The sequence below is a fragment of the Narcine bancroftii genome, chromosome 3 (genome assembly GCF_036971445.1).
Source record: "Narcine bancroftii isolate sNarBan1 chromosome 3, sNarBan1.hap1, whole genome shotgun sequence".
Lineage (NCBI taxonomy): Eukaryota > Metazoa > Chordata > Chondrichthyes > Torpediniformes > Narcinidae > Narcine > Narcine bancroftii.
The window spans coordinates 190,304,916-190,319,985 of record NC_091471.1 but is presented as its reverse complement, the minus strand read 5'-3'; the positions used below and the strand labels follow the sequence as shown (position 1 = coordinate 190,319,985).

General features: G+C 38.6%; 1 protein-coding gene across 2 annotated transcripts in view; it reads right to left on the bottom strand.

Annotated features, from left to right (window-relative positions):
- Window positions 1–15,070, bottom strand: part of LOC138757957 (annexin A10-like) — an 87,951-nt gene that overhangs the window by 37,513 nt on the left and 35,368 nt on the right. For both annotated transcript variants that reach the window (XM_069926143.1, XM_069926144.1), the window contains one exon: window positions 13,577–13,671. In XM_069926143.1, coding sequence (XP_069782244.1) covers window positions 13,577–13,671 — 95 coding nt within the window. The remainder of the gene's footprint in view (window positions 1–13,576; window positions 13,672–15,070) is intronic.

Below are 15,070 nucleotides of genomic sequence, written 5' to 3'. Positions count from 1 at the left end.
AGTTTGAATGTAAGATATAGTAATGTAAGGAGCCATTCATGTCTACTTTCATGGTTAAGTAGAATATTATCATAATCCTGCAGTTCATAATGGACAGTTAATAATGGCTGAGAAAATTGAACTAACGTGGAGTAAATTGAGTAACTGATGGATTATTTAAAATGAAAGGCAAGCAGGAAAATATGTCTAACGTTTAAAAGATTGTAATATAGGAATAGGAGTAAACCATTTAGTCCCTCGTCCCAATTCTGTCATTTAATAGGATTGTGACTGACTTGGCATTCCTTGAATTCAGTTTTTTGCCTTTCCTCGATTTCTCTTGATACACCAACTGATTAATTAAAAAAAAAAGCCTTAAATATACTCAAGAAACAACTCTTACAATGCCCAGTGGCAAGGAGGTCAAAGATTCACAACACTGAGAGAAGAAATTTTCCCTCAGTTTAGTCTTTAATGGCCAACCTCTATCCTGAGGCAATCTCTTGTTTTCTAACTAATAAAGCAGTCACATTGAGAAAATGGGTTTATCTTATTTTTTGAAGTGCTATGCATGGGGCTATGGCTAGTTGAATCCTTTATACAACATTATGAAATTGCCAAAAAAAAGCATCATTATCAGTGCTGTGGAGGTTTTCATCTTCCAGAATCATGCAGTATAATATGACCAGTCTCAACAACACCATCCATGTTGGCTGAGACCAGAGTGGTCAGGCACACTGACCTCTACCTTGCAAAGACTAGACAACAGGTCTTATACTCCTCCAATTACTTGCTGCAGGAAGTGTATGCTTGCCTGCTTTTTTCTTCATACCTTGAAGAAGGGCTAAAGTCCAAAATATTAGTTATATGTCTTTACATCCTGTGAATGCTGTGAAACCTGTTGAGTTCCTTCAGCACTTCTGTCCTTTTACTACAATCATAACATGTGAAGATTTGCGCATATCAAGAGCAAGAGGGGCTGGAGGACAATAATAGCAATTAGTGAAGCCCCAGTATTATTCCATCAACCTTGCCTCCTAGCAAAGATAATATTCAGCCTGAGTCTCACATACCTCAAACTCTGGGCCTGTGTATTGTTCTTCCTCTGGCACTGGCTGCTGCCTTTAACTAGCAATGTTTTGCAACATATAGCACAGTCATGGAGTTTCCATACCTGCTGTATGTATGGTGCAGAACACACCTGAAAGCTGATGTAGGTTCTGGAATCTTATTTTTGGTAGACCAATGCAGTTTTCAACATCCATGATGCAAGGTTTTTGAAATGAAAAATTAACTGTGTTTCTCTTTCTGCAGATGTCTTTGGGCTTGCTGAGTGCATCCAGCAATTTTGTAATTAATTCAGATTTTCACCATCTGCAATTTTTTTAGTGTTTCAATTCTGGTGCTTGCCTGGCTCTCATTGCATCGGCACTCAGCAGCAGTAGTAGGATGGTGAAACTATTGAAAATTTGGATTACACTTGATTCCCCTGGATCTCTCCCTTCAGGTATGCCTGTATGCAGAAAACTCCAGTAGTTCAGTCCTCATGGCAATGGATATGCAACATTTGATCCACAAAAACATTGCCATCTAAAAAAAATCCTGCTAATGATCACATGCATCTGAACATTGGGGGAATGGAGTCCAATCCTGATGATAAAAAAGTTATGGCAACGAAAGGAAGTGCTTATGAGCAAGAGCATGTAATCAATTTTTGCCTGTGTGTAAGGGAAGCCAACAGTTCTGGAAAATCCCAATGTCTGTCCCTTTTTTAATTAAAATAGATTAATTCTTTCCATGAAAATATTTCACACCTGGGTAGATTCTCCAATACTGCAATAAGCAGCGAATCAAAAGACATGGCAGAAAACCTCTGTGGCTGCTTGTAGAGGATCTTTGGCAAAAAAATTTAGTTAATATTAATTTGACCTCCATGGAAAGGGCAGTCTAGGCATGGGAGTGTGTTCAAAAGTTTTCTCGCTGAATATCACATATCTCAGTTATAACAGTTTTGGCAAACCTGACATTTGCAAGTTCATTACCAATAGCAGAGTCCAGGAATGATATCATGTCTCTACAGATTTTGTGGGAGTAGGCTCCTCATAGGTGAGCACATCTTATCCTGTAGGCTCAAAGGTCTGTGACCTAACGTGGGTGATTTATCACAGCGACACAACACTTTCAGTAATGGAGTGTGATGTCACCATTGAGGCACCCATTGAATGAGTATCTTAGTAGCTCAATGCTAAAAAAAAACTATATTACCTGTTCACCTAAGTACTCTCTGAGAACTTTGGAAAATGTTTGAGTAGTCTACACTGTGTCAGAGTTGTAGAGCTTTGAGCACATAAAAAGACCCTTTGCCTCACTTTGTCCATGTTGACCATTATGTATCTATCTGCACAAATCACATTTACTACCTCTTGGCCTACAGCCTTCAATACCGTAGTAATTTAAATGCTTGTCTGGATACATCATAGGAATCTCTTTCTCCTCACCCCCACAGACAGAATGTCCTAGATTTCATCCAATCATCTGAGTGAAAAAGATCTTTCTTTGATCCCCTGTAAAATGGATAGGTTGGTAGAATAATTGGGCCACTGTTGTCAAAGGAGGAAACTAACAGCATCATGAGTTGTACTATTTGAAAAAAAAATGACAAATGCACTATGGTGAATTGAACCATTTTCTTGATGATCACCCAGAAATGATCACTGGGGTGATTTAACATTGGGGGACTCCCTTTTAGTTGTGATTTACACCAGAAAAGGGTTCTGATTAATATAATTTCTTGGCATCAGTGCTACTTTGAAAGATCAAACTATGTTAAATAAGTTTGCAAAGTTGTGAATAACCAGTTCAGCCCTCTGTGTTAGAAATATCAGAAAGTAAAGTTATGCTGAAAGAAAGTTGGTTCAAGATATTTTTGGAATGGGCACAAGGTCCAAGAAAATGTCAATGCATTATAAGGACACGAGCTAATTAAATGACCCCTACATTCAAAGGGAGGGCAATCTTAGGTTGATAAGAAGGAAGTAGGAAATAAAAGTTTAGAATATTATCATGTGGAATATGGTTGCTATATAAAATTAAAGAATGACTCTATGTTGCATCATTGTTAAATATTTCAATGTTAGTTTTGTTGTGTAGGAAGTCATACATAATAAATGATTAATTAGATGCAAAGATGATGAACAGACAGTTTGCTAGAATCAAAGATTGTGGTTTCTTTTAAAGGGTAAAGTAGCTGTTACTCGACATAATGAAAGTGATTTATTTTGATATCATATATTGGCATATCTTTTATGAAATCAATACTACAATAAAATCAATATGATTTGCAATGAATTGACACCCACCATATACTTAATCACACACTCTTTGTCAATTATAATAACTTTAATATTGACAATATTTTATGAAGAAATTGACATTATCAAAAAAGTTGGAGGGATTTGCTTTAAAATAAGGAAAATAATCATATGGAAACAGCCAATTCATTTTTAACAGAATTAACAATAATATTGAATTTAACAATATCTTATTTGAAGATAAGTGGTGTTGCAAATGGATTCATGGTTAGTGATGTCTTTAGTGAAGATTATTTTGGGGTAGGGAAGAATTGCACTAAAGTAGAGAAAAGAGGCAAGGGGATAAGGATTAAGGGTGGTGAGGAGAGGAAAGAAGAGAAAGAAAAAAAATGCCTGGAGGGAATAAAAGAAAGAAGCAGGAACCAAGAGGCAGGGCGAGGAAGAGGAGAGAGAAGAGGGGATATTGGGAAGGAGAAGGGTTGACATTAAATTTCTCACTACAGTTTTGGAAGGGCACATGTATTTTCTGATTTTCAGCCCTCCTAATTTTCTGTTTACATCTTTGCAAAGGAACAAAAAGGGGAAAATTAATACAGGTAGAACTACAATAGTGACATAGTTACCCTGGGGGGGGGGGGGGGGAGCATTTTCCCAATGTTTCCTTAGGTGTATACTCTCAGAGTTAGAGTTAGTAAAGAATAGTAAAGTTCAACTTTTGGTGGTCAGGCAAGTTTAATCTTCTCACTCCCTCCTGAATAAACTTTGATAGCAGACCAAAAGTGTAAGAGTCAATGCCATCGGCTATGGGCAGGAGTCAGAATCAGATTATGTTAACAAGACCATATCTTACAATTTCCCGATCAATACAATGTACTATAATTAGGCTTCAAGGCTCATTTTATAGATTTCATTCCCACTCTGAGGGGCAGTGTCTGGTTTCAGCTTAATGTTCTTCAAGGCAACATTCCTGAATAATGGTCCAGGGGTTTCACATTGTAGCTGCTTTGCAATATTTAACTGTAATGCTTATCATTTTCAGAAAACAATTTGTGATTATCATTCTTGCCACAAGAAAATCAAACTGAAACAGAATGGCCCTTTATCTTTAACTTTAAGCAACTTCTGAATTATGAGGTTGGGCTTTCACAAATAGATGATTATTTGCTGCAAATTGAAATGAACCTTATTGTGTACTGAATGACTCAAGATTTGTTACCTCTATTTGTACTCTTGACATTAGCTTCTGACTCACTCTTCAATCTATGACATGTTTGTACTGTGTCTAAAAAGTGTACCCATGACTTAAGAGATAGCTTGTTTGTTAAGCCTTTGAATTAGTCACAAAAATGACTGACCATAAAGGCTGACACACCTTACTATTCATTAACAATTCATTACATTTTGGGTTTTTTTTTAAGGTTTCTTTTAATCACAGATTGGATCTTTTGAAATATACATGTTAGAAGGATTCAGTTCAAAATTTACCATATTTAAGTATTGAAAGTACTCTTGTTGGGCAAATGGTCTAGAAACTTTTTGATGTCATTATGTTGGCATTAAAATGAGGATTTGGGTCTCTAATGATCACAGAAAGAGTGGGAACTTAACTTGGAAAGTTCACAACATTGCCAGGCTTCCGAATGTGGTGCCACATTCTTAGTTTCAATGAGACACTCTCCATTGGTGTATTGTAAATACTTAGAGCTGCCAGCATGTAACAAGTAGTCTAGCTGGCATGATTATTTTCAGCCAGATCTTAAATAGACCATTATTCAATGCTGTTCATTGGCCATAGTTGAAGTGTCAGGTGATTGGAAGACAGCAAACATGATACTTTGTGTCAGAAGAACAACAGAGATGTAAGGTAATCCTGGTCACCAAATCCAACATAATAGTAGGGAAGTTATTGGAAAGGCATGGATTGATCAAAGATAGCATAGTTTTGTTAGGAATTCCTATCTGACCGATTTGGTGGAGTTTTTCAAAGAGCTACCAAAGTGTGTTCAGGAGGGCAGTGATTGAGGTAGTCTACATGGACTTAGGTAAAGACTGACCCAGTGCCATTTGGGAAGTTCATAGGATCAAAGGCAAGTTGACAAATTGGATCCACGTTTCCTTGATGAGAAGAAAAAAGCAATGGGAGAGAGTTGATTTGTAATTGGGAACATGTGAAGGTTTCCAAGAAGGTTCAGTTCTAGAACCATTGCTGTTATATGCATTAATGATTTTGATGTGAATGTAGGAAGTATAATTAATAATTTACACAAAAAAGGGCAGCATTGTTTGTAATAAGGAGATATGTCATAAGCAGATTGATCAGATGGTCAAAGCAATGATAGGTGGAATTTAATCGTGGCAAATGTAAAGTGATATATTTTAGGAACATTAGCTAGGACATACACAATGAATATCAGAATCTTGAGAAATATTGAAGAACAGAGGGACTTTGGTTTACAACTCAAGCACCCCAAAGGTGGCCATACAAGTACATAAATCAATCAAGAAGGCATACAGAATATATGTGATTGTTAACCAGGACATAGAATTTAAGACGATAGGGGTAATGCTGTATTCATCATTATAAACCCTGCTAGGATATAACTTGAGTATTAAATTAGTTCTGGTTGCCAGACTTCAGGAAGGAACTGAATGCTAGCAAAGAAGATTAAACAAGCTGTTGCCTGGGATGGAGCTTTCAATTATCAGGTGAAATTAGATTGACCAGCCTTGTTTCTCTTGCTGTGGTGGAACCTGATAGAAGTGTCCAAAGTTCTGAGGTGAATAGAACCAGAATCAGAATTTATTGTCATGAACAAGTCACAAAATTTATTTGGCTGCCACATAGCGCAAACATTTATATAAACCACCTTATAAAAATAAATAAAAAGAATGCATGAAAAGTCAAAGTAAGGCAGTGTCTTTGGTTCATTGATCATTCAGGAATCTGATGGCAGAGGGAGAGAAGCTGTGGTTGTGCCACTGAGTGCTTATTTTTAGGCTCCTGTACCTCTTTTCCGATGGTAGCAGAGTGAAGAGGGCATGGCCCGGGTGGTGAGGATCCTTGAGGATAGAGCAAGTTTTTTAAAGACACCACCTCTTGAAGATGTCCTCACTGGAGTGAAGCCTGGTGCCTGTGATGTCTCAGGCTGAATTAACAACCCTCTGGAGATTTTTTTTCTTGCCTTGAGCATTGGCGCCTCCATACCAGACAATGATGCAACCGGCCAGAATGTTCTCCATGGTACATCTGTAGAGGTTTTTGGGAGTCTTTGGTGACATACCAAATCTTCTCAAACTCCACTTCTTTGTGATTGAATTAACATGGAGGCTCTAGGACAGATCCTCAGAGATGTTGACACCCAGAAATTTGAAGATTTTTGACCATTTCCACTACTGAGCCCTCGATGAGGACTGGTTCATTTTCTCCTGACTTCCTCCTGAAGTCCACTATCATCTCTTTGGTTTTTCTAACATTGAGTATAAAGTTACTGGTGTAACACCATTCAACAAGCTGATCTATCTCCCTCCTGCATGCTTCCTCATGGCCAGTTTTAATTCTGTTGTCAACCATGGTGTCATTGGAAAATTTGTTGATAGCATTAGAATTGTGCTTGGCCTCATGGGTGTATAGCGAGTAGAGCAGTGGGTTAAGCACACATCCTTCAGGTGCACCTGTGTTGATAGTTAATGATGAGGAGATGTTTCTGATGCATACTGACTATGGTCTTTTGATGAGGAAGTCGAGGATCCAGTTGTAGATGGGGGTGCAGAGGCACAGGGTTTGGTGCTTGTAGACCAGCACTGAGTGAATAATGGTGTTGAAGCTTGAGGTGTAGGGAGAATCTATTTTCCCCAGAGCATGCTTTCTCCTCTGATCTAAAATGCATGTCCATTTTTCCTGGGTAAATGGTCCTGACTGTCCACCATAAAAATACCCCTCAAGATCTTGCATATCTCCATCAGGTCAACCCTCAGTCTAGGGAAAGCAACCCATGGTTATCCAAGCTCTCCCAGTGACCCACACCCTCTCAACCATGCAACATGCTGGTAAACCTCTTCACCAAAGAGGTAAAGCCTGCACATCCTCCCTATAATGGGCAACCAGAATTGCAAACAGTATTCCAGGTTCAGCCTGGAATATGGATTCTTTACTTTTGTACTCAATGCCTGACCCAATGAAAACAGGCATACCATATGCCTGCTTTACAACCCAATCTAATTGCTCGGCCACTTTCAAGGAGCTGTGGACCTGAACTCCACAGATTGCTCTTCACATCAATGCTTTTAAGAGCTTGGACATTAACTGTATACATTCCCCTTACATTTGACCTCCCAAAGTGCAACACCTCGCACTTCTCTGGATTAAGCTTCATCTGCTATTTCTCAGCCCACATCGATAATGATCCATGTTGTTGTATTATTTGATAGCCCTCTGCACAGTCCACAACTCCAACAATATTTGTATCATCTGCAAACTGGCTATCCTACCCACCCACTTTTTCATTCAAATCATTTTTATATATCACGAACAACAGAGGACCCAAGAATAATCCCTGTGGATTGCCACTGGTTATCAGTCTCCAGCCAGAATAATGCCCTTTCCACTATGACTCTCTGTCTTCTATGGGCTTTAATGGGCCAGCCAATTCCATTCCTCAACTATCAACTCACCTTAGATCAAATGTCTCAATCAAAAGGACCTCGCCAAAGATGAAGAATTTGAGAGTAATGTCGACCTCAACATTATGGACATCTCAATCAAGGCACATATATAAGGCTGTGCTTGAGGTTGCAGGAAATAACGTGTTTAAGTGATGGCAAAGAATACTGTTTGGTACCATGGTTTCAGGAGAAACTGTGATTAGTCATACCTGTATGTTCTATAAGTAAAAAAGGGCTGACATTTTGCAGAACTGTCTGTTCAAATTTCTCACTGTGGCTGAATTTGACCTGTTAAGCCATTTTGATGCTTTAATATATAAAAAATAAGCTTGAGAAAATGAGAGAGAGTATGAAAATCTTCACAGAAAATGAGGAGATTCCCTGAGTGGTGCATAGACTCCTAGAAATGTGTATGAAATAATTTTACTATATTTTATTTGATTTTCAACAGTGCAAGACGATTCTATTCAAAGATGTGTGAATACATTTCTGATCGAAATTCTTCACTTAGAGTATTAAAACTGATGGGTTTGCGCAGGTGAACACTGAAATATCCTATTGTAGTGGGCTGTGCCAATTCGCAAGCAAACTGGGTCATGGAGGTGCAGGCTCGCATGGGCTGAGAGCCCGGAGACACTGGGAACATTGCCATCCCTCCAGACTGATGTCACAATTCTCCCAGGGGCAGCAATGTATCATGGGGGTTGTGCTCACATGGGAGTTTCAGTAAAATCAGTTAAAACGAATCACACTGACTACTGTGTCTTTGTTCGCTACATTATTACACCATTGGAATAATATAATCATGGGAAAGAGGTTCAGGTGTAGGCGATTCAGCCCTTTGAACCTTCACTGCCATTCATAGAATATACAACACCATAACACAAGATAATCCCTTCAACCCACAATGTTTTGCTCATCTGTCTAAAATCTACAACACAGTTCATCTAACTTTTGCCTCCTTCACAATTCATGTCACATTATTTTTCTCACATCTATGTACCTAATCAAGAGTCTTTTAAATGTCCTTATTGTATTAGCCTCAACCACTATTCCCGATAGTGCATTCCAGGTGTGCAGTATGCTCTTTGTAAAAAAAGACCTGACTTCTCCTCAAAACATCTGACATCTCCCTAAAACTTTCCTCCACTCTTCTTAAACAGATATTCTCTTGAATTGGCCATGACTTCCCTCAGAAAAAGGTGCTGGCTTTCCACTCTATCGATGTACCTCATAATAGCAGAACATAATACTATACTCTTAGTGTGATCTAACCAGTTTTATAGAGCTGCAACATCACCTCACAGGCCTTGAATTCAATCCCCTGACTAATGTAGATCAACACACCATATGCCTTCTCAACCACCCTATCACCATGCATGGCAACTTTAAGGGATCTATGGTCACTCTTTTGTCACACTGCTAAGAATTTGGTCATTAACCTTAGGTTTGATCTTCCAAAATGCATCACTCCATACTTTTCTGGATTGAATTCCATCTGCCAGTTCTCAATCTAACTCTGCATCCTATCTATAACCCTGTTGGAGCCTACAATGTCTATTCTATCCATACACCTCAAACTTTTGTATCCTATGCAAATTTACTAAACCACCCCTCCATGTCCTCATCCATCATTTATAAAAATGGTGGATCACTGTGGGATGCTACTAGTCAGTGTGCTCCAGGTAGAATACATTCCTCCTCTGCTTTCTGAGGGCAAGCCAACTCTGAATCAATTCAGCCAATTTTCCATGGATCCCATGCCTCATAACTTTCTGCATGAGCCTACCATGGAGAATCCTGTCAAGCACCTTACAAAAATCCCTATACACTACAATCTCTGCTCTATCTTCATCATTTTGTTTTGTCACCTCCTCAAAAAACTCGATTGGTTTATACGCCAACAACTGCCTCTAACAAAGCCATAATGATTATTTCTAGTATGGCTATGCTTTGCCAAATGCATATAAATCTATTTTCTCTAATAGTTTGTCTTCCACTGACATGTCTATAATTCTCAAGCTATCCCTACTACCTTTCTCAAACAATGGAACACTTACCATCCTGCAATCCTTGTCAATGACCCAACAATCTTCTCCCTCATTCCCTGTAATAATCTAAGGTATATCCCTTCTGGACCTGGGGACCAATCTATCTTAACATTTTTCAGAGGTTTCAACAACACACTTTTCTTAACATTGACATGCTGTCACATTATAGCCTGTTCTACACAGTCCTGACATTAATCAAGGACCCTCTCCTTGGTAACCACTGAAGCAGAGTATTCATTAAGGATCTTCTCTATCTCCACAAATTACAGGCACATGTTTCCCCCTTTGTTCTTGAGGGATCCTACCCTAGTGATCCTCCTGTTCTTCATGAACATGGAGAACACTTTGGGATTTTCTTTAATCCCATGACTCCTGCTCACTCTTGTAAGTTCCCTGCTCGTTACCTTGTAATTCTCAAGAGCTCTGCTTGCTTTTGCTTCTTTCTTTCCTCTTGTCAAAATATTCCACTTTTATTGTCAGCCATGGCTCCTTCCTTTCCCAGTGTCAGTGGGACAAACCTTCCACTACCTTATTCAAGTGGTTTCTAATTAACCTTCACATTTTTTATTTAAAAAATTAGACACAGAGAACAGTAACAGGCCATCTTGGCCCACAAGCCCATGCTGCCCAATTTTAATCCACAACCCCCAGTACATTTCAAACAGTGGGAGGAAACCAGAGCTCCTGAGGAAAATTACAGACAACATGGGATTCAAACCATGGTACCAATCACTGGTGCTGTAATGACATTGCGCTAACCGCTAAACCAACTATGCTCCATTTCCCTAAGGCACATGTTCCAAATTAATGCTACTTATCCACATCATCCACTCTTGTCCTTCTCCATAACTGTGCTAAAGGTCAAGAAGTTGTGACCACGATATCTAAATGCTCGCTTACTGAGAGATCTGTCACCTGACCAGGTTCATTGCCTAGTACAAGATCCAATATGGCATATCCTATATTTGACCTGTCCACGTACTATGTCAGGAATCCTTCTTGGACACACCAAGCAAATTCTTCCCTATCTATACCCTTTGCAATAAGGAGGTGCCAATCAATATTAGGGAAATTGTCATCATCCATGACAGAAAAATTGTTATTTTTGCACCTTTCCAAAAACTGCCTACATACCTGTTCCTCGGTGGCCTGATGGGTGTTTGTGGGCCTATAGAATACTTCCTATAGAGTGATTTTACCCTCCTGTTTCTGAGTTCTACCCACATTGACTCAGCAGGTGATCCCTCCAATACAATCATGGCTGATAATATGACTTCAGCACCCTGTTTGTACTTTCTCCCCACACCCCTTGACCTCTTTAGTTCTAAGAACCACATGAAACCCCATTTCAAATATATCTAATGAACTTGCCTCAGTAATTTTCTGTGGCAACTTTCTATCAAGTTCACAGCTCTCCTCATCCCCTTGACCTTAGATTGAGGCCCCCTGTTTTGGACCCCCAATATTGGGGCAATTCTTCCTGCATCTAGGTTGTCTAGTATGCTCAGAGTTTATGTGTCTATGATATCCCCTCTTATTCTTCTAAATTCCCATGATGATAACCCTAGTTAATCCAATCTTTCTTCATACATCAGTCCTGCCATCCTAGGAATTAGTCTTGTTACGAGTCCAAAGGACCCCAAAACCCAGCAGCAATAGAAATTCACCAAGACAAATGGTTACTTAAAGAAAAGTTGCTTTTAATTTTCTTTAAGCATAAAAACAAGATCAAAATTTAACTTATTACTATTAAATTAACCTAACTTAATCCCCTTCTAATTCTAAGCGCTCGTGTATGTAATATGTACATGTTCAGGAAAGTTCTTTGTTTTAATAGTCTAATCATTCACTTCTTACTTCTCCAAGGTCATCAGTATCAGGCACATCTTGTACTGTGCACAGAATTTAACTTTTACGAATTTTGACCAGGGTCTGGCACTTAAAGGTAAATAGTTACCGCTCAGGAAGGTTCTTGTTGTTTTCAGAGATGTATTTGTTGCACATTGGACACACACACAACTGATTTCCTCTGATCAGTCACTTCAATGTCTTGCCAAAGAAACTTGCCCCATCATGGGTTTTCCAAATGATAACTTCTTCTTCCAGGTCACCACAGAGTTACTTCTAAAGTTCCTTCCAAAGCAGTTCCATTGTCTTTTGCAAAGCTACTGGTGCCTGAATGTCTGGCTTCAGCAAAGCTCTTGCATTTTAAATGAGATGTGAGGTGTAAGTATCTGTTTGTGAAGTGACCTACACTAAAACTCCACAATCTATCTCCTTTAAAAACATATTTATATATAACATATAATATAACACATAACAGTCTGGTGAACAATCACTGAACTCTGCAAGTTCAAGAATGTTAAATTAGACATTTCAACTAATGTTCTGGTGCACAGATTTTCATTAAGCCACATCTGCAGCTCAACCATCATTTTGATTCCTCACCATGGGTAATTGTGGCTACAAAGTGAACCATTTACAGAATTATTCACCAAGTAGATTTCAACAGCATCCCAGCTTTTGTCAAATAGCAACTTTGTGGGCACAGCCATAAGCAGATAATATTCTGACCTGATCCTTCAAAATCATGGACCAAATAACTGGAACACATTTACTAAATGGACTGTGGTACTTTAAGAGGGAAGCTCAATTTTCTAGGACAAATAATCACAAGTAATAAATGCTGGCCTTAGTTACAGCATTGCCCAAATAGTAACATAACTTCCTCAGGAGTTTACGGCAGTTTGGTATGACACCAGAATCCCTAGCAGATTTCTACAGATGTGTAGTGGAAATTTTGCTGACCGGCTGCATCACGGGTCTATACCCCTTAGTATAAAGTCCTGCAAAAGTTAGTGGGCAAAGCCCAGGACATCACAAGCAAATCTTTCCCCGCTATCAAGAACATCTACAGGGAATGCTGCCGTCTGAGCAGCAGCAATCATCAAGGATCCACATCACCCAACACATGCTCTGTTCTCACTGCTGTCATTAGGAAAGAGGTAGAGATGTCACTAGACTCCCATCACCAGTTTTAATAACAACTGCTACCCCCTCCACCATCAGACTCCTCAACAACAAACTCAATCTGGGACTAATTTAAGGACTCTTAAATTGATTTTTTAAATTCTCTCTGCATTGTACAGCTGGTTTGTTTGCATTCATTTTCTATTTACAATTCTTTGTTTGTTTACATGTGTACATGGCCCTTCAGCCCACTATGCCATGCTGTCGTATGTAAACCTACTCCACAACAATTGATGAAAACTGAGAAAAAAGTATCTTCTGGAGACCATTATCTGGTCATTCTTGAGGGATTTTGAATACCTCTTACTCTCAGCAAATGCCTTCTCTCCTCTTTTGCATTTCAGTCTGGTTTTCAGTTGGCAATGAGAAGACTTGGAAGCTTAACATAAGAAATTAACATCCTGTTCATTTTCTGCCATGACACAAAAGGCTGCACAATCAATGTTGAATCTTTCTGAAATTCAACCTGAGCTCATTGTTAATGATCTGGAAATTGGTTGGAAAACATATTTAAAGATAGTGCAAAACTGGCAGATATCATACCTTTCCATACATTGCATTGTAGGTCTGAGCAATAATCATTCTTTGTGCATTTGAGCATTGAGTCAGGACATCAATGAGATCATCTTTGTTGCATTCTGAATGTAAAAAAAAACAAAGAATGGAGATATGACTATTGTATCATTTCCATTTATAAAAGGTTATGAAAAATCAATCAGTCAATCACTTTCACCAGATACAATTCCTGCTAGATTGAAATGTACACTGGTAAGTAACACACTAATGAAAGAAATCAAATTAAAATAATCGAAGAGCAATACAGAAAGACAGAAATATTCTAGTGTGAATTTATCTGCTCCAAATGCATGAATGCAAGAAGTTTTTTGAAATTAAATTGGATATCAGCTGGATATTCAGGGAACAAGAATAAATAAAAAGGCCTGATGGAGGAGAACAATGGCACTAAATGAATAACATAGATCTTGTTTAAAATGTTGCAACAAAAATAAAGTTTATTTCATTTCACTAGAAGTGGCTGAGCTGATTTGTCCCTTGTCCACAGTCAAAATACTCCCTTTGGTTTTATTGTGCACAGAGAATCTAGAACTAATAGATGGAAGAAATCAGTTTATTTAGGATGGTATTTAACTAGTATGGTTTATGCGTATTCTGTCGCTATCAGGGGTCAGTTTGTTGAAACCATGTTGATGTATCCATTTCTAAATGTTTCCAAATTTGAACTGCAAATCAGTCTGCATTTATTTAACTGGTCTTCAGTTAGTGTCACCAAAGCTTATAGGAAAGGGAAAGCAAAAATTAAATAGATAGAGAGTTGGAGTAGAGACATGTAGAATGTATTCCATTAAACTTCTGATTTGTTCATTGTCAATTGGGAAAAAGGATTTGGAGAGTGAGGAGGTGGATTATTCACCATCTGTGTTGCTCATATGTCTGATCCAGAGGAGATGATAACTCCCAAAATATTGACAGTGGGGATTCAGTGATGCCAAGGAGAATTAACATCAATGATAGGTGGTTAAACTATCTCTTCTTGAATTTATTGGTAAAAATGCAAATATGGGTACTTGATTGTCAGTATGGACATGATGGATCATAGGCCCATTTCTGTGCTGTATGATTTCATGACTTTACGATTTAAAGTTATGTAACAGGATACAAACAACAGTCTTCCAGCTGCAGATGTGTATTTTAACTGAATGAAGGGATGCTATTAAGTTGGGGGTGATACTGAAAACATACTCTTAAGGTGCCTGAGATGTCGGAGAATATAATGAGTAACAGTGGCCTCAGCAGTTAATTATTTTGTGCCAATTCACCAGAGATTTTCCAGGGCTAAAGTCAGTCAACCCTGGCAGGAGGATGGCCAATATCCTTTTGTGCAGATATGGGTGCAGTTTCTGAATGTCTGCACTCAGGGGATGTCTGCATACAGCAAAATGAACTTGTCCATTGTGTCTGTCCCTGTGAGCTGAAGGAAAAATAGGTGAATCAAGAATTTGTTAATTACTTGAGAAA